The sequence below is a fragment of the Ixodes scapularis genome, unplaced genomic scaffold (genome assembly GCF_016920785.2).
Source record: "Ixodes scapularis isolate PalLabHiFi unplaced genomic scaffold, ASM1692078v2 PGA_scaffold10__122_contigs__length_95168666, whole genome shotgun sequence".
NCBI classification, from domain to species: domain Eukaryota; kingdom Metazoa; phylum Arthropoda; class Arachnida; order Ixodida; family Ixodidae; genus Ixodes; species Ixodes scapularis.
In genome coordinates, this window is record NW_024609836.1 from 18,044,909 (window position 1) to 18,063,916 (window position 19,008).

General features: G+C 45.2%; 1 protein-coding gene across 4 annotated transcripts in view; it reads left to right on the top strand.

Annotated features, from left to right (window-relative positions):
- LOC8026993 (serine/threonine-protein kinase MRCK alpha) overlaps positions 1-19,008 on the top strand; it is a 187,130-nt gene that overhangs the window by 80,569 nt on the left and 87,553 nt on the right. For all 4 annotated transcript variants that reach the window (XM_029966709.4, XM_029966711.4, XM_029966710.4 and 1 more), the window contains exons 8-12: positions 574-742; positions 2,534-2,616; positions 9,983-10,172; positions 15,313-15,441; positions 17,145-17,284. In XM_029966709.4, the coding sequence (XP_029822569.1) occupies positions 574-742; positions 2,534-2,616; positions 9,983-10,172; positions 15,313-15,441; positions 17,145-17,284 (711 nt within the window). The remainder of the gene's footprint in view (positions 1-573; positions 743-2,533; positions 2,617-9,982; positions 10,173-15,312; positions 15,442-17,144; positions 17,285-19,008) is intronic.

Sequence of the window (19,008 nt, forward strand, 5' to 3'; positions counted from 1 at the left end):
ATATATTTTTTTCTTGAGAACTAAAAATGTCAACCAAATGTGGCTGTTGGATCCTATCTGAAAATGCCCGACAGTCACTTTACGCTCCTGGCTATACTCCATCACTGAAAAATCTGATGTCTGAGTTACATATTTTTCCGGAGTTAACAGTCAGCTTTATTCAACCTGTAGGTGTCCCACAAAAACAACTCTGGGAATGACAGCTTTCTTTTTCTCCCAGCAGCAGAGCAGAGAGAAGGAGAGTGGGGTACAAACTGCAGCACTATTCGCACTTGCTGGGATGCCGTTTTACTTCCCCCGTCCTCGGGAAACCATACGACGCTTCCAACTGTCCTCATTTCGTTAATCTTTAGCTCGTCATCCGGACTCTTTATTTATTGATTCCCGCACAAAAAAAAAAAAAAAAGTTTTGTTTCTTCCGCTCGAAACTCTTGTAGTATTCAGCTTGCCATGGAGGAAGTCTGACTCAAAATGTGTGGGGCTACCCCCGTAGTGTTCTTGCTACTCCTGTAGTTGCTCGCGGCATTTGCAGTGAAGAGAGTTTTGAGTGTGCGATGGTGCGCGTGTGAGCAGAACTGCTTCGACTTCCCGGACGATCCGGGCTGCTCGGTGTCGGAGGATGCCAAGGACCTGATGCGGCGGCTCATCTGCAGCGCGGACTGCCGGCTGGGTCAGAACGGCCTGGAGGACTTCAAGCGCCACCCCTGGTTCAAAGGGGTCGACTGGGACCACGTACGCCAGAGTGAGTGGCGTCGCCCGCGAGCTTCCGTCGCCCTTCCCACGTCGGCCCGGGAGTCCCTTCTCGTTCCTCGTGCAAGCGCAAAGGGGACGTGCCAAGCAAGTGTACCGAGCAACAAGAAATATCCGTGGCACATTCACTCCCTTAGCTACACCCCTAAATAGGACATCTGTTACCCCGCGTGGGAAAGGACAGGGTGAAGAAACCAAATCAAACGTCCGTTTGCTGTCCTGGCTATGAGCATTCCGCCCTGCGCATCTGCGTATTCCTTGGACGCACTCCTCGACACGCGTCCAAAGAATGCACTTTCCGAGGCTAGCGTCTAGTTTTGCATGTAACGCCAACTGTGTGGTTTCTCGGTCTCTATACCCGGTAACTGCTCTTCTTTATGGTGAATGCAAAAACAAGAAGGAAGTTGGCGGGTCAAGGGCTGTTGAATCTGCCTGGTCGAGATGACATTACTTGGCTGTTTCCTCCTGGCCTTGATAGTGTCACCAGAATTTGGGGTAGCCTCGGCAGTACCGATCAGTGGATGGTGACGGAAGCTCGTTGTGGCCGAGCTGCCCTGCAGCTAAGATCTCGGTTGTATGTAGAAGGATCTGTAGGTGGTCTAAGTTAATCCTGAATCTTTTGCCGGGGTATGCCCGATGCCCCCAATATGTACGGCACGTGAGCTGGCGAAATCTGATTGGAATAGTTTTTTTGTCCTAGACTACCTCTAGAAACATTCGTTGAAGAGCTCATACGGACAAGGTGGTGCTAGTAGTTACGGCCGAAAACGAAAGCATACGAAGTACTGTTTAGAGTGGACGGAGCTGAGCATTTTACAGTGTAGCTGTTATGTGCTAGGATCTGAGAGAAATTGCGTCCGCAGATGTTGATAGAAAACCCCATTGGCTGTGGCAAGTATGAATAAATAAAAATAAAAAAGAGGGGGCGACCAGCGTAAGTCAGCCTTCCTTGGTATCATTAGATAGTGAGGTCCTGATCCCTTGTTATCATCTCTAGGCATCGTCCTCAAGGTCGTCCTTGGGGTCGCCCTCGAGGTCGTCCTAGAAGTCGCCCTTGAGGTTGTCCTAGATGTCGTCCTCTAGGCATCGTCCTAGACGTAAAAAGAACAGCTTCGCTGGTCCTCCGTCTTCACGTGAAGTGGAAGGGCTCTACAATTTTTTGTCCGACGTTCTTTTAAATCGTCTTCCCCATAAAGTTTATATGGTTAGTTACGCATATTTTATTGACGTGGAGTTTGTCTCCTTGAAATGTCCTACTTGACTTCCCTACGGTTTTTTTGGTTCTTGAAATGAAAGTGTCGAACATCCAGAAATGACCGTGTGACAGAGCTAACATTTATTTTCCATTGGGCACAGTAACGAGCTGGAAGGTATTAATAACCAGTTACAGCCACACTTTCTTTGCAGCGCTTATTACCAGATATTAAAGTGGTACGTTGACGAGCCGACAGTTGCTTCGGCTCTCGCTATATTGAAAATCTTGCATCATTCAATTACTTTTGCTTAGAAGAGGCACATGTGCATTGAGAAGTTGAAATCGACGGAAATAATTTTGGTCTTTGAAAAGGTGCCTTTTCGTCCCGATCTTGTTTTGCCCTCTGTCTTCCGGGTAACATGGGCAGGAACAATGCTATTTTCTCGCATTAAATCGGGTAGGTTTATCGAAAATGTCGCTGTAGCATTTTCGGGGCGGCAAATGGCCGACTCGACCCACCCGTGACTTGCCTTTCTTTATTCTCTTCATTGGTTCTTGACGTCTTCTCATTTCACGCATCGGCTGCAGGCCAGGCGCCCTACATTCCGGAGGTGAGCAGTCCGACGGACACCTCCAACTTCGACGTGGACGAGGCCGACCTCAAGCAGCCCGTAAGTTGGGGATACCTTTTTTTAAAGCAAAAACGTGAGCTATTTCCAAACACAATGGGCACAATAATCTAATGTAGATCTTTTTAAGACTAAATTAAGAACTACGTTGCCACTGAAAATTTATTGGAATAAGTCACGTTAGTTGTTTCGATTCCTGCTGTTGTCTTCCTGCGTGTGTACCCCTTTTTAAAACGTCGAGCTGCCCGGAGACGCGATGCAACATGGAGCGATCGTCTCGTTTGTACAACGTCGGAGGTATTTTAAATTTGCACGTTTTTTGTGCAGTCTCGATTAGGAAATAAAATGTAATTCAACGAAATGAAAAGGAATGCATCTGGCGTACTATCGTGCACTGTAAATGACCTAATCTTCCTGAGCATCTATTAAATTCTCGCATTTTTCGCGACTCGCCAAAAACGGTGCTTAAAATTGATTGTTCAAATATATTGTCCCCGTGATAATGATTCGTAGTATACCACTTTAAATTGCAAAATTTTGTGTCTCAAAATATTAAAAAAACCCACACTTTGCAAAATTCAGGAAATATGAAGCCCTCGAAAAGAAAGCCGTTTATGCTATATGCCGTCATGTTAGCGAGGTGTCTCCACAGCGAAGGTTCTCTTTCAATCTGAAGGGATACCTGTCTTTCTCTGTGGATAGCCAAGGAATGCTCCCGGCCCCGACACTGATGCAATAGATCGTTGGGGAAGCCTGCAAACTTTAGAAACAGCAGTGGACATAACAGGGCTGGGCAGAGAGACTAGAAAAAGTTTTCCTGAATACAAATACTCAGGTAGATGTATTTTCAGGCCAAAATGCAGATATTGATATGCATTTTCTGTGTAACAGGATATCCCTGAGATACTAGAAAAAAGGTATCCCGAAGTACAGATACATACTGAAATACTTTTTCCCCTGAGTAAGGCCATGCTGCGCAAACAGATATAGTGATGCAGCAGATTGCAAAAAACGTATGTATCACAAGCATCAAATATGGGACAAAATAGGAACATAAGAATTCTCAAGCAATACATATATTTATTTGATCAGAAAAAAATTTGCATATATTTATTTGATCAAAAAACAAATTCACATATATTTATTTGATCAGAAAACAAATTTGCATATACAGTAAAACCTCGTTATAACAAAATGGGATATAACAAACTAATGGATATAACAAAGCAATCATAATTCCCCTTGCTTGCTATTAGGGAAGAAATGGACATTGGCTATAACAAACTAATGGTTATAACGAAATAATTACGATCGCTCCTTCAACTTTGTTATAACGAGGTTTTTCTGTATTTATTTGATCAGAAAACAAATTAGCAGACTCGAAAAGTGAACTAATTACCCTTCAGCATAAGTCGCTTTTAAAAGAACTTATCGAGGCACCTACGATTTGGTCGCAGCACCAGACTAGCAAAAGAGGAAATCCCTTGTACTGCCGTCAAAATGAATAAATAAATACTGCCTCGATGGAAGGGAAGTCCTGGAGCATCGAGACGTCTTTCCTGAGGGTCGTAAAGGTAGTGAAAGGCTTTAGCCTTCACATATCTGTCCCGATCTAGCTAAAGACAAGGAATCACCGTCTTCAGAGTCGTAGAAGACGTGGACGTGGTCTGCCCAAAATGAGTCCTGTTTCGCCCAATTTCCTGTTTGGAACATTATGATTTTTTAGTTTTGCCGTTAACTTGAAATGCGAGGGTGCGTTAAAGTGGTTTTGTATTATAAATTCTGGGACCCCTCGTGGAAGTCAATTTTTTACAACAAATGTATCGAAATACCTTAGCCTGGCAAATTATTGCGATACAATTGATTCATCGTAAAGTATTCACTACTGAGATACAAATACATTTCTCAAATGTATCTCTATACAGAGAGACAGGTATTCTGAAGTATCTCTATGTATCACGATACATCTGTATCGTGATACTGCCCAGCCCTGCTGAGAGTCTTCAACACTTAGGTAGTTGGGCATCAATAGATGACTCAGATGTAGAAAAATTGTGCTTCACTTCACTCGGAGTCAGGAATGACTAAGGACATTCAAAAGGGTACCCTGGGGAACCTCTTGGTTCCTGGGAAGCCTCTTTGAGAACCCACATTCTACAGGAGCATCATCCAGCTCTTTATTTTTTATTTGAGACTTTTTGGGCTATGGGGTCTGATTTTGCGTCGTCTTTCTAACATCACATGCCTCTGCCCAAATGCTTTGGCTTTCATATCTTCTGGACTACAGACCCAGAGTAGCCATTGGCAAAATACTCTTTATTTTTGTTAAACAAAAATAAACTGCTAAATAGTCATTCAGCATTCAGCTAACATGTTTTCAAGGTTTAGGGGTATGCGAATGCAGACTGGGACGTTAATGGAAAGATTTTGTGGCAGATGTACTTATTGGAAATGCTTTTTTAGTTTGCTAACGTGTATAGTTATCAAGTTTTCTCTCAAAAAGCATAGTTGGAAAATGCAACTTTATAGTTGCATTCTTTTAGTTCTTGTTTGTAAAAAGTTTTAATAAAGTGAGGAGTTTTTGTTAGTAATGGAATGTTTCTTTGAAATCCAACTTTAAAATGAGAGTCACAAGATGTGCCTGTGATCGGCAGTTTCTATTTACTTGTCGCAATTTTAAAGCTAAAACGCTGCAGATTGCTGCAATTCTAAAATTGCTTCTTTTTCGTTCTAAAAATACAGTTAGGTATATTCTGGCATTCCACAAATGTATTAACTCTGTCTTGACCGAGAGGAAAAATGCCTGTTTTGTATGGGTTTTTGTTACATATTTTCCGGGGAAACTTTTGGGTCTACATTATGTTGTCATACATAGAAACTAAACTATATAAATGGGATTTTGAATGATGCAAACGTCAAAGCAGAGACTCGAATTCTAACGCATTATTTAATTTGTCAAATGCAATTTTTTTCCAGAAATTTATTCGAACCGGATAAGAATATAGCTATAGCTCGAAAAAAAAAAAAAAGAAGTGCCTAAACATAATTGAAATATATGAAATGTTCTCCATTTTCGCAACAAGAGGTCGACAAAAACTAGAGTTAGAGCACAAAAAAATATTGAGCTACCAAAAATCAAGTCTATTCGCTTGACCGACATGCCACTCGGGTAAGCAGTTTCTTATTGCAGTGAAGTGCAGGTCATCAAAACTGAAATATAATAATCTGACTTTATCATCAGACCTACTGCTGCTATCCGACTCTAACAAATCAACGGGGATTTGCGAGAATTGCCACGCAGTGTTTGTGGAGGTGGCCACGGTTGTGAACGACGAGAATGTGCCGTCGGTTTCACGCTTGGATTAGAAATGGCTGCCAGGCTGAAAGAGAAAGAGCTGCAGCAAGTGTGGGAGTTGCATGGAAAGTTTAAAATGGGTTTTCGGGCCTGTTGGTCGCAGGTGATTGATGCTCTATGGGCACGGTCAGGAAAGAGTTACACATAGTGGAAAAGCCATATTTGAGCATTAATATATTGCAGGTGTTCGATGTGTTTGTGCAGGCTGTGCTTCCTTTCTGTTTTTGCGGCTCTGAATCCCCGCCCTTCTTTTCCCTCAGTTCCACATTATCCCGTTTGCCCTAAAAGACAGAAATGTTCTCGGCCGTTATGGCTGTGGGCTGGTAAGGGATGCCATCTCTCTCTCTCTCTCTGCAACCAGTGTGCTCTTCCCAACCGAGTAACTGCAACCACTCTGGTCTCTATCTTGCGCATCTTTTGCGGCGCAACACTATTCAGACTGAGTCAGTAGGCACCCTCATTTGTTCTGCCTGCATTGTACCATCTAACTGGTTGCTTTACATGCGACGCAATCTTCATGCAGCAAAACGTTTTACTCCTGTGTTCATCATTGTGATCTTGTGGTGTCTTTTGTGAGCCTGAAAAAAAAGCAATGCTTTGATCACGGTCTGTTTTGGGGATTCCCTGTGTTTTATGACTAACATTTGAATTATTTTAATGGCACGTTTAAGGCATGTTGTATGATTTTTAGAACACAATACAAACGGTTTTTGAGGCATTGCTATAGATACTTTGTGAATGTTTTATGTATTACAGTGAAGCTGCTATGCACTAGGATCTGGGAAAAGTGTGTGCGGATGTTGACAGAAAACTCCCCATTGATCGTGGCACGTATGAATAAATAAAAATAAAAAGAGGGGGCAACCAGCGAGAGTCAGCCTTCCTTGGCATTATTAGGTAGTGAGGTCCAGATCCCTTGTTATCATCTCTAGGCATTGTCCTCGAGGTCGTCCTAGACGTTGTCCTTGAGGTCATCCAAGAAGTCGTCCTAGGTATCATCCTCTAGGCATCGTCCTTGAGGTCGTCCTAGACGTCGTCCTCGAAGTCATCCTAGACATTGTCCTTGGGGTCGCCCTAGAAGTCGTCCTCGAGGTCATCCTAGAAGTCGTCCTTGAGGTCGTCCTAGGCGTTGTCCTCGGGGTCGTCCTTGAGGTCATCTTAGACGTCGTCCTCAAAGTTGTCCTTGAGGTCATCCTTGACATCGTCCTCTAAGCATTGCCCTAGACATCGTAAAAATAACAGCTTCGCTGGTCCTTCATCTTCACATAAAGTGGAAGGGCTCTGCAATTTTTTATTTTTATTGCCTCCGGAGACTCCAAGGAAACACCGTGTGACATACTAACACACAATGTACCTTTTTTTGGGCATACACCACAATATTGAAGCAACAGAAAATAACAAAAAAAATCATCATAAACAAAATGAAGTAAAGAATAGATGACGTCACCGAGAAAACAGGTTAAAACAAAGACTGCGTGAGACGGTACGAATGGATCATGCTTATACAAGGTACTGATGAGCATCAAATAGTGGTTGTCCCAGATGAACATATTCCTCCACACTCAAAATTTAAGTAAAGGCTTTTTTTTTTGCGAGATAAAAGAAAATTTGGTCATTGCATGTGCATGCTGATTAAGTTACACTCCGCACTGCAACTGAAAAAAAGAAAATTGTGGTGTGGGTATGTTTATACAGCCGGAAGTTACTCTGCCTTGCCTTAGTGGGTGACTTGTGTCTCAGCTGTAGGTGAGCAATTTAGCCAGTGCGGTACAGCCGCTAGCCTTGGGTCGTTAACGTGCACCATGCAGTAGTGATACACGACCTCACCCCCATTGAAAACTAAAATTTTTTTAACATCTTCGAATTCTGCCTCCACTCGGTAATAGCAAGTATCAAAAGGAAAATCTAAGTAAGCTAAATGGTTTTTGCGAGAACCCCCAAATGTCTCCACAGCACCAAATACCCGAGCTTTGTTTCAAAACTGTGCCATGGTGCCACGGTTGATGGCTTTACGATTGCTGCCCTGTATGATTGAATTATGTTGGAGTCGGCAGAGTTCATGGAGCATGCTAGCAAGTGGGCAAACGTGCCGGACTTGCAAACGTGCATAGCTAAAAATAATTGACATCGGCCAATCAGTGGGTGATGTTTTCTATCTGAATCAACCAAACGCCACGAAATGTGCCACTGCTCCGGAGACGGTCGTTGCCCCTTTAAGATAACCAACGTCAGCTAGTCGGTAGCTGTAACTGAATTTCCTGCTCAGTTGAGCGGATGCGAAACTAGCTACACTCGAACCAGGATGTATTGAATTAAAAGGGGATCGTAAAATACTTAAGTACAGTCTAAGCTCGTTATAAAAGACCTTGATTCTGACCAAGATTTCGGTCTGTTGTAAAAGGAGTATGTTGTATGCAGATATGAAGTTGAGTCAATGGTACATAAAGGAAAACCGACCAAACTTCACAAATCGGTATGTTATATCCAAATGTCTGTTGTAACCAGGTCTGTTGTAATGAGCCTAGACTGTATATCGACAATTCGATATACAAAAATGTTAATTTAAAGGTGCACTAAACACGTTCCTTAGATTGGCTGTTCTTAGTGATAACTCATTCTATGGGATCTTAGCATCCCAGAAATTCAAAAATTATGCTTCTGCGATGCCTATTTCCCTACTAAAAATGTGATCGAATTTAGTGCCACCCCCCTTTCTTCTTCTTCTTCTTCTTTATTAATACTGTCAATCTCTTGCGAGATTGTAACAGGAGTGGTACATTGAAATACTTTCAAGCAGGATGCACTTGCTGCGACAACAGAAAACAAAAATCGGAATATGTGGTAGCATTTACAACGTCAGGTGGTAGGCTGTTCCAATCGATGATTGTACGAGGAAAGAAGGAGAACTTAAATGTATCCTTTTTATATTTATATGGCTTTATTGTTTTGCTATGTGTATATCTGGTAGAGCAGAGGCGCCGGTGGCGTGACGACGGGCACACGGCAACCATTCCGTGCGCCCGTCCTCACGCCGCTGGCACCTCCGCTGGATTTTATGCTTCGGAGTTTCCCGCTCAGTAAGGGGGGTGGCACTAACTTCGATCACATTTTTAGCAGGGAAATAGGCATTGCAGAAGCATATTTTTTGGATTTCTGGGATGCTAAGATCTTGTAGAATGAGTTAGAACCAAGAACAGACGATCTAAGAAATGTCTTTAGTGCTCCTTTAGGCTCCCATTGAAATTTCCGCACATCTCAGCTGATACCTTGGATCGTGACAAAAGGGAACTTATTAAGTAGAGCATTCAAGAACTTCTAAACAAATGGAATCTCGTTATTAAAGTGTTGTTAGTGGGAGCTGCGGGCGCCTCCACTTGCACGCGTACGCCACCAGAAGCACGCTTTTATTATTTTCATGTTACATTGCCTGTGCCAAAAAATCAAACAGCAAGCAAAAAACAAAAACTCACATAAAATGAACAGTAAAAAGAAGGGTAAGACAAAAACTGCTAAGCGAAAACGATGAAAGGAAAAAGTAAATGAAGATAAACAAGACGTTCAAAGCGTGATTGCACAACCGTTGTCGACACGCTCAACTAGCGAAGGGTGTTTTTTTTTCTGCCTCTGCGCCTTTTGCTGCCCGTGGCCAGAATCATTATCCTGAGTTCGTGCAAACCGTGCAGCCATGGCAGTGTTCGGGGAAAGCCCTTCTACCAAGGGTGCGGCGCGTGGTTCGACATAATGAATGTCCCGGGAGGTGAAGTACGAGGCGCCTATACTTTTACGTGAGGTTTTCGAGGGGATGTTTTGGCCGTTCGAAATTGACAATATTTCTAAATACCCGGGTTGGATATAATTGGGCTCGACCGTACCACTCCGGAGACGTCCGGTGGCTGTAACAATAAAGTGGCGCGAGCTGGCATAGATTTACGGTTTACTTCAGACTGGGTGGAGAAGGAGAAGAATGGAAGAGAAAGGCAAAAGGCGGCGTCTTGGTGATTCAAGAAAGTGTTTTTGCGAGAGAACCTAACTTAGCGGTGGTGCCACCCCCAGGAGTCCGGCCCCCCGAGCGCCAATGCGGTGTTCTCTGGGCTGCACCTGCCCTTTGTGGGCTTCACGTACACCCTGGGCAGCCGGCTGGCCCAGGGGGAGGAGACGGCCGTGGACGACAGCCACGTCGTCTGCCGCAGGAAGATCCAGGCCCTGGAGCGGGAGAAGCAGGACATGTGCCAGAGGATGGCCAGTGAGTGGACGCCTTTCTTTCGGGGCTTTGCGACTCGTGCCGTTGGCTGCTTGCCGGGATTTCTCCGAAAGTGACTGTTTCTCCTTGGAGTCATATAAACCGACACGCGTTTTACAAACAAGCCCGCGTTTGCGCACACAAGGTGTGGGCACTGCACGTGCCCAGAAACGAAATTTGCGTGAAGGGAAGCATCTGCGCATGCGCAGTGCCGTCGACAGCACCACTGCAGCTGCGTGACGTCAGGGCCGCATGTTGGTCTATAGGTTGACTCTCGGTAATTGATATCTCGGTTCTCGAAGGAACGGTTGCTCTTACTGCGAAACCTCGTACTGCCTCCTTTACTGCTCATACTGCCCGAACTTGCACAACACAATTTCGAAATGCTATGGAATATCCGTGCAAACCCTTTGCACTTTCGTGTCCATCCTTCCAGTTGTAGCCTCCGAAGAGGGCAACACGCATCTGTTGTATACCTATACTTCAACTACGCATACAGGGAGGGATGCACCCAGTGAATGTGATATGATGTACTAGCTTCTGAATGATAATGATAATGATAATATTTATTTGCACTCAGAAAGAGATGACGGTGAGAGCAGAAAGGCCGAGGGTCCATGCCAGAGGCCTGCAGCACCAAAAGGAGAAAAAAAAAAAATAAAGGAAAAGAAGGACGACTGGGAAATCCCTATAGTGAGTCGTGGCCGATACCGCAAAAGCCCCAAAACCAGTCAGCGGCGCAGGCGCCCCACTGCACCCTACAGTCAGTGGTCACGTAGGGCGCTCTGCAATACCAACCTGCTCGATGGTCCGCAGCCTCCGCCACAACCCACCCCAGGGCAAACCGGGATGCTACATTACACTTTCGGTTCATTCAGCATGCAGGTGTCTGGCGATGGCACTGCAGAACGTCCTACATTCATCCTTATTTGTGGGGAGATTGTCCGTCAGTTCACAGGGCAGTGAGCACCATAGGTCTACTGACCGCACCAGGAAAGAGCCTCTATGACGCTCTGTGCGAGATAGAAGGGGCTGTAGGGTCCCTGTACGGGTTTTCCGCACTTGCAAAAGAGGCAGCGATTTTTCGTCAAATTGGAGAACGAGAGCCAGGAGTCGCATCGAGGAGACTTTGCGTTGAGTGGACAATGAGGTCCAGTGAACCGCGCGCAGCAGGTGAGCTGTTCCGATATCCCGATAAGGGGGTACCAGCGGGGACTGCTGGCGAAGGCTGGCGTATGCTGCTCTTCGCTGAACACTCTCCAGAGCAGCTCCTAAGTGTACTTGCGCAGGATCCCAAATAGAACTGCAATACTCTAGGTGGGGGAGCACCAGTGCAGTGAAGAGGTATTTCAGAGTTTGTGGGCCCATTCCCCTGGATACCCGCAGAGCAAAGCCGAGCATCCTTCGGCTTTGGATAGAACACTGCTGATATGGTTAGTTAAGCGCAACTTGCTGTCAAGGGTTACACCAAGCAGCCTTGTGGCAACAACCCGACGCAAGGGGGTCCCGGCAAGGTTGAGAGCTTGGCGGGAAGGCTGCTGCTGATGGTGGTGAACAAGCATTGAGGTACACTTTGCTTCGTTCAGAGGCAAGCGGTTCATGCGAGACCACCGGACGACAGCGTTGAGGTCTTCTTGCAGGCGTGGGTAGTCAACGCTGGGACGAGCTACCGGCATAATCAGGGTCAAGTCGTCGGCGTAGAGCAGGGGTTTGGAGACCAGGTTGACGGTGATGTCATTTATAAAGATGTTGAAAAAGGTTGGTCCCAAAACACTGCCCTGTGGTATGCCCGAGAGTACATCAGACCAGGTGGAGGAAGCTCCGTGATAGACAACCCGTTGGCGACGATCACTCAGAAAGTTGGACATCCAGTCAAAACAGCTTCCTGTAAATCCTAGGCGTCGGATTTTCTGAAGGAGTAGGCTATGGTCTACCTTGTCGAAAGCCTGTTTGAAATCTAGCTGGACAACTTCGCAGGGGATTCTGCCATCCAAGCTATTGCTGAGTGTGTTGACAGCGGTGGCGAGAGCGAGTTCACAACTGCGGTTCTTACGAAAGCCGAATCGGTGTGGTGATAGTAGTGCTTCGGACTCCAGATAGTCAAGGATTTTGGCATTGAGAATACGCTCCATTGTGCGGCAGATTATGGATGTGGAAGATATTGGTCGATAAGAGGACACAGTAGAGAGTGGTACACTACTGCCCTTGTGAATTGGAGTGACGTGTGCCGTCTTCCATTGTCGTGGGACGGAGCCGCTAGAAAGAAGGCTTCCGAACATTCTAGTAAGGACAGGACAAATCGAGGTGGAGCAGGCACTAAGGAGCGCCGGGTGAAGTCCATCAGGCCCAGCGCACTGTGTGGGCTTGATCCGAAGTAATGCCCTCATGGTGTCGTCTTCCGTGATGGTAGGTGTGGTAAAGGAAGGAGATCCAGGAACTGTGTTGAACGTTGCATACTTTAAGCAGTCTTGTGGCAGTGTCCACGCAGAGGAAAAAATGATCGCATACAGTACCCAAAGCTCTTGTTACGTTAATGCCAACCGATTGACACGCTTCTGAGCGACCAGTACAGTTCCCAAAGGTCTTATTATGTTCCAAGGTGTTGAACTGGGCGAGCTGGTAAAAGTTTGACATGTTGGGTGTAACAGCCTCAAAAAACGAGGGCGTATTGAAGGGTGTATTGTTTGATTACACACTGTGTTATCTGGTACTGACATGTGTTCTCTTTTCCTTTCCAAATAAAACATTTCAGTTGCGAGTACAGCTGGTTTCCGGTCGTGTCTGTTCCACCCACCATGTCAAACTTATTATGTTTATATACATTGTGTTCCATGTAACTTTAGCCAAAGGTTAAAAAATATTTTGGTGCATTTTAGAAAGACTATACTAAAGGAAAAGGTTTGTTCATTGTTTGGAGCAAGTCAGGCTATTTTACTCCAATATTTATGCAATAGCATCGTTAAGCTACTCATACAGATTTCAGTCTATCTGGTATCTGGCCTCATAATGCGCAGTAGGTATGCGCAATAGACCATTTCAGCTCACTGCTTGCATCCCACTGCGTCGCACAAATGCGGAGTGGCAGTACACACTCCTTCACATTTGCAACCTCTTCGAAGGACCTCACGACCTTTATGTCGTCCTAGAGATTGTCTTAGACATCCTCGATGTTGTACTTGAGGTCGTCCTAGAGGTGACCCTAGACGTCGTCTTTGACATCGTCCTTGACATCTTTCTAGAGCCATCCTTGAGGTCACCCTAAAGGTTGTTCTAGGTGTCGTCTTTGATGTCATCCTCTAGGACATCGTCCTAGACGACGTCAAAGACGTCGTCTAGGACGTTGTCTTCAACGATGTCCTAGAGGAGAACGTTAAAAATTACATTAATACGACCTCTGTGACAAACTCTAGGGTAATCTCAAGGACGACAAAGGTTTTGCAATGGCTTGGATTTGGGCTAAATTGGTTTGACATTATAGCGTTGTCCTAGAGGACGATGCTAAATTTAGCAGCGATTTTCGCCGCTACAGTTTGTTGAAAAATTGACGTCATGACCTATGCACTAATTCAGTTTCCCTGCTAAATTTGGCAGTGTGCGACGATAAATGCTATTGCATTCATAGATAATAACCCTGCAAATTTGCCTCGACCTTCAGTTTTTTTTGGTATTCTGCCCAGTGAAATAAAATAATAAATTAAGATTGATGAACTTTTCAAATATTTAATTTAGAGCAAAAGTTCCAATGACAAAGTTCTACAGCATCCTCAGAAACATCCACTTTAGTGGTTTTTACCAAGAAACCCCTAACAGGGTTTGTAATTTGTGGCTTTTTACGAAACTTGGAAAAACGAACCGTATTAGGGGTTTCTTGATAAAAACCACTGAATTTGATGTTTCTGAGGATGCTGTGTAACTTTATCATAGGAGCATTTGCTTTAAATTAAATATTTCAAAAGTTCATTATTCTTAATTATTTCATTGGGCAAAATAAAATAAAAAAGCCTGACTTGCTCCAAACAGTGAGCAAATTTACTCCTTTTGTTTCGTCTTCCTAAAATGCACCGAAATATTTTTAAACCTTGGCTAAAATTGCGTGGAAGAAAAACCGTGTAATATAATGTTTATATTGAAATAGTAACAGAGGTAGTACATTTCAATTGCAGTAATGTTCAAACAAAAATTGGGGATTGATCTTGGCCCCTCTTTGTGAAGCAGACAGTTAGATAAGAAATATATTAGCTTGGGCATGACGAATACGGTTACCGAGGACCTTATTACGTTCATGTCATACAGTAATCTCTCGTTATAACAAAATCTTTTTTTTCGAAGTTCAATGTGTTCCGAACCGAAATGCATGCACTTTTAACCAAATTATTCAAAGTTTATCGGCGGCCGACCACGCTTTTTATGAAGGCCACAGTGCTGAAAACATACAAGCCTACACGGAGGTGGAGAAAATGGGTGAGGAGGGCAAAGCGCGCAGAGCTGGCAAAGTGCCACTCTCGATGCCATTGCGCCGACGCGTTAACATGCGCAGGGAGCAGCGTCAATGTTCTGAAGCTACTTATGGAGTCAGTCTTTACGTCGTAAATAGCATCGAGACCTACTCTACGAAAATTTATTCGTTCATAATATTTAATTCACAATGAACTCCAAAGGCTTTTGCTGGGGTAATAAGCCACGAATAGAATAAGTATGTCGCCGGGTAGAAAGTTTGAGGGTGCTTACTGTTCACCCTGTCTTTCAAGTTGGGTCGGTACCAGTATGAAGAGCGTGAAACTGTCGCTACGCTTGTATAGGGCTTTGCGCTATTATGCTGGGTTTGCAGTAGCTGCGGAACCAGAACCAAGACGGTTTCCGGAAATTGTTGATGCAGTTTGTAAAAATTGTGGTGTACCGCCCTTGAGACACCAGACAAAAACGAAATGCAGAATGGGCCAGCAGGGAGTGATGTACAGTTCGTCAGTTAGTGGTACAGACGAATTTGCTTACAGGTAAAAGGAGAAACTTACGCGAACAAAAGCGAATGAGCGCACTAAAAATAACTATGCTCTCCGCGACAAGATTGCCCGAGGGTTTGTACCGCGAGACATTGTCTAACATAGGTAGAAAAGTAGTTGTGCCCCGTCGCTCCCGTCCCCAGGGGACCTCAAGAGGGGGCTCCCCAACTCTGGCGGCGGAGGTGACGTGGTGCTGCGCAACAGCTCCACCACGGACGGGGAGGTGCGCAAGCTGCAGGACGAGGTGAACACCTTCCGGAAGAAGAATGCTGGTACGTTGCCCAGCACCCTTCCAGAACAGCTCGGGGGGCTTTCGGTGCAAGTGTGCAGCTTCACCCGAAATGGGTCAGAGTGCTCTGGAGGAGTGCACGTCTGGATGTGCTGCCGGTCTTATTGTCTTCTTTCGTTTTTGTTAGGTTGATGTTTAATTGCCCTCTCTCTATCTGCAGAAAGTAGGGAGGGTGTAGCGGTGCCATGAGTCAATTTATGTGCAGTGTAGCTCGAAACCAAGTGTTGAATTTCGAAGTGCGGACTGCTTTTAAATACGAGGTTTCCGAGTACATTGCTAGACTGGATGCTTTTTCTTTTGGGGTGTGAAAATAACCTTGACCCACGAAGAAAGTTGAATATTGTCGATGAATATTCAGTTTGTCCAATCCTCTTGTACTACATACCAGGATTCTGTGCCAGTCTTTTACGGCACTGTACTTTTCTGCTACTTGAGCAATATGTTCCCTACTTTGTATGCTCTGAAGTTTTCAAACTGCTTTCCCAGAGTGTCCCCCAAACTCCCGAATTTCCTGAATTGTCCCTGCCCCAGAGTTGAAGCTCTATTTGAGCAGATCACTCACTGATACGTAACTCCTTAGTGTTCTTCGCAACAGAGGTCTCGAAACTGTTTGACTGAGGGGCCAGATTACGTATCTATCACAGCTTCGAGGGCCGTGAAAAGAAAGAGTAATTATAAAAGAGAAGAACTAAAAAAATAACCCTATAGTCGGTGACAGCTCAAGAAGGAAGTGGAAGACATTCCCACCTGTTTCTACTTTAGGAAAGGGACACTGGCAATCCTCTTCAGCGTTTGCTCTGCTAAAGTGGAAAGAGCTTGGAGGAGCTTCCATTTTGTTCTTGACCTGTCACCGACTATAGATAAGCATTAAAACGCAAAAATGAATGTTAAAGTGAGTATTGAAGTACCCTAAGGGGGTTGAACCCGTATATACTTCAATTTGATATTTTATATTCAACTAATTAGGACATTACGCAACAATAGGGACCAAGAAGACTCACCAGGCATAAATCAAAGCGCATGGGAACTTTGGCACATTCGCACAGTGCAGGAGTAATCAGATTGATAAAACTAATGCTGACAATATGCGATAGTTCTGACAGAGGACACTAAGCACAATGTATGTGAGAACGCGAAGGAATTTTAATATTGTTGCACAGACACAAAGCCGGGGAGTGGTGACGTTGGTGATGACAATGTTCGGTCATTGCGAGAGAACCCCGTTACGACGCAGTTTCTCTCATTCTTTCTGGCATCTGCTCTTACGCATTTGGAACGCGTTGCGGCGCCATCTTTTAGGCGCTCGTCTGTTTGCTGTGGTAGCAGCGAGTCTGTGTTGGAAGCAGGCCGCGGGTCAGTCAGAAGACTTTTGCAGGCCGGATCTGACCTGCGGGTAGGTGTTTGGAGACCCCTGGTTTAGAAGGTCTGTAGACTCGTGCACTGCTTTTTTGCATCTATGCCAAGCCGTGGTACCTCGGCTGCCATTTGAGGCAAGTCCCTCGAGGCCAAAATGTTTGATAACTTCTGCCCTAAAGGAGAGGTAAAATGTGCAGGTGTCGCCAGAAGCTGCAAGATTTTTTTAAAAGTTTGCCGGAGGAATGTGTCTAAAAATTGTTTTTTTTTTTGCCTTTGTGGAAGAAAATGGCCTTAGAATGCTTTCCCCGTGCCCTTGTGGGTTGCTTCCAGAACTGCAGCTAGAGCTGGAGCAGCACCAGCCCCTGTCCAACTCGCACGGCGGCCACTCCGTCGGGGTGGGCGACGTCAAGGTCAAGGAGCTGGAGAAGGCGCTGCGTCTCGCACGGGCGGAGAAGGACGACATCCACCGCGTGAGTGATGCATGTTGGACGGGCTTCTTCCACTCGAATTCAGGCTGTATCCGGAGTTGGCAACTTATTACCCGATTTTAATACGAGCACATCTAAATTAGCCTAGTGTTCCGTCTAACTTTCGAGCATTATACAAATGGAATCAAGTAGTACCATTACACCTTATTCACTGAAAATGTAACTGCCAAAGTAGATTATTTCTTACTGAGGTTCATGAGGAATGCATCACTTTAATTTGAGGTTAATGTGTTACATTTAAGGGGGGATGCTGGTCTTTAACTTTTTCTTTCTTTATTTTGTATTTATCGTGCTATTATTTAGTGTACTGATGTATTTCTCAGAGGGAATTTCAAATATGCAATTAGTTTTCGGATAGTTTTACTAGATCTTGAGTTATCAATAAATATGTAATTTTAACTTAAATGTCCAGAATATATAAGAAATTTTTATGTACTTGGTTTCAGCTTAGGTCCAAGCGTGGCCGTTGTTATGAGCCGAAGGTTTAATCAAACAGCGCGAAAAGCGCAACGTGACGGCGTTCTCCGCTCTCGATAAGACGAGCCAGTGGAGGAGCACGCGCAGAAAGATGGTGAACACCACTGGTCCTATCAACTGCGGAGAGCACGCCATGATGGTGCGCCTTTTTCGCCGTTAGATTGGCTCTTCGGCTCGCAACATCGGCCACGCTCGGACCTAAGGTGAAACAAAGTATAGAATTGCATTCACCAAAATATGTTTTGTGCGGTGATGCTATTTTAAGCCTGATTTAATGATATTATATTGGTAAAAAAACATTTGTGTGACATCACAAATGACATCACGAAGGTTAATAGGGTCACAAGTGATGTCACGAAGGTCACGCATGGAGGTCACAACCTTCACAGTGTAGGAATTTGCGTACCGCCACCGATTCGCCGTTTCCCACGTGGTCCGTCAACAACCCGAGTCCAGCCTGGTTCTTTCACGGGAGCGGGATTCCGCTCCCCGTTTATTGGTACATAAAACACAACGCTACAAAACACCCAATCTAAACTACAAATGCATGCGACATACACAAATATTTACAATTGCACGTTAAGCCCAAAGCTAAACACAAAGTGGGCCCCCAGGCCTCGTGTCCCGCGATTACCCTAGATCCGGTCGCCCCACACTTGCCTGGGCTCTGTAGCGTCCGAAGTTCTAAACGCTCTTCGCCCACTCTCTACCGAGTATATCTCAATCGATGGGTGAGGAGGTTTCTCCTTGCCGCCATGGGGCACCTGCAGTGCCATCCAGTGGCTAGGAGAGAAAGCGGCACGTTGGGAGTCGAATTTGAGATCCCGCGGCGACACGACCACGTGATCATGTCTGAGGCAAGGCAACTGCATAGCTGCTTCGTGGCCAAGAAGGCAGGGTGGTTTGATGGGCCCCCTTGTGAATGCACAGTGCACCAAAACAGTAAAGGTCATGGGAAGGTTGTGACCTTCACGTCGTGAAGCCTTTACATAACCTTCATGAGGTCTCGTGAAGGTCACTGCCTTCACAAGGCCTTTACGAGTGACGTCACAAGGGAGGAGGGAGGGAGCAGGAGGAGGGGAGGAGAAGAATGAGAGGAGGGGGAGAGGGAGGAGGGTGGGGAGGAAGAGATGTAGAGGAGGGGGGTAAGGGCATACCCTCCTCTCCCTCCCCTCCCCTGCTCCTTCTCAAGAACTGCGCTCTAATTCGGCATTAAACGTCTTTCATTT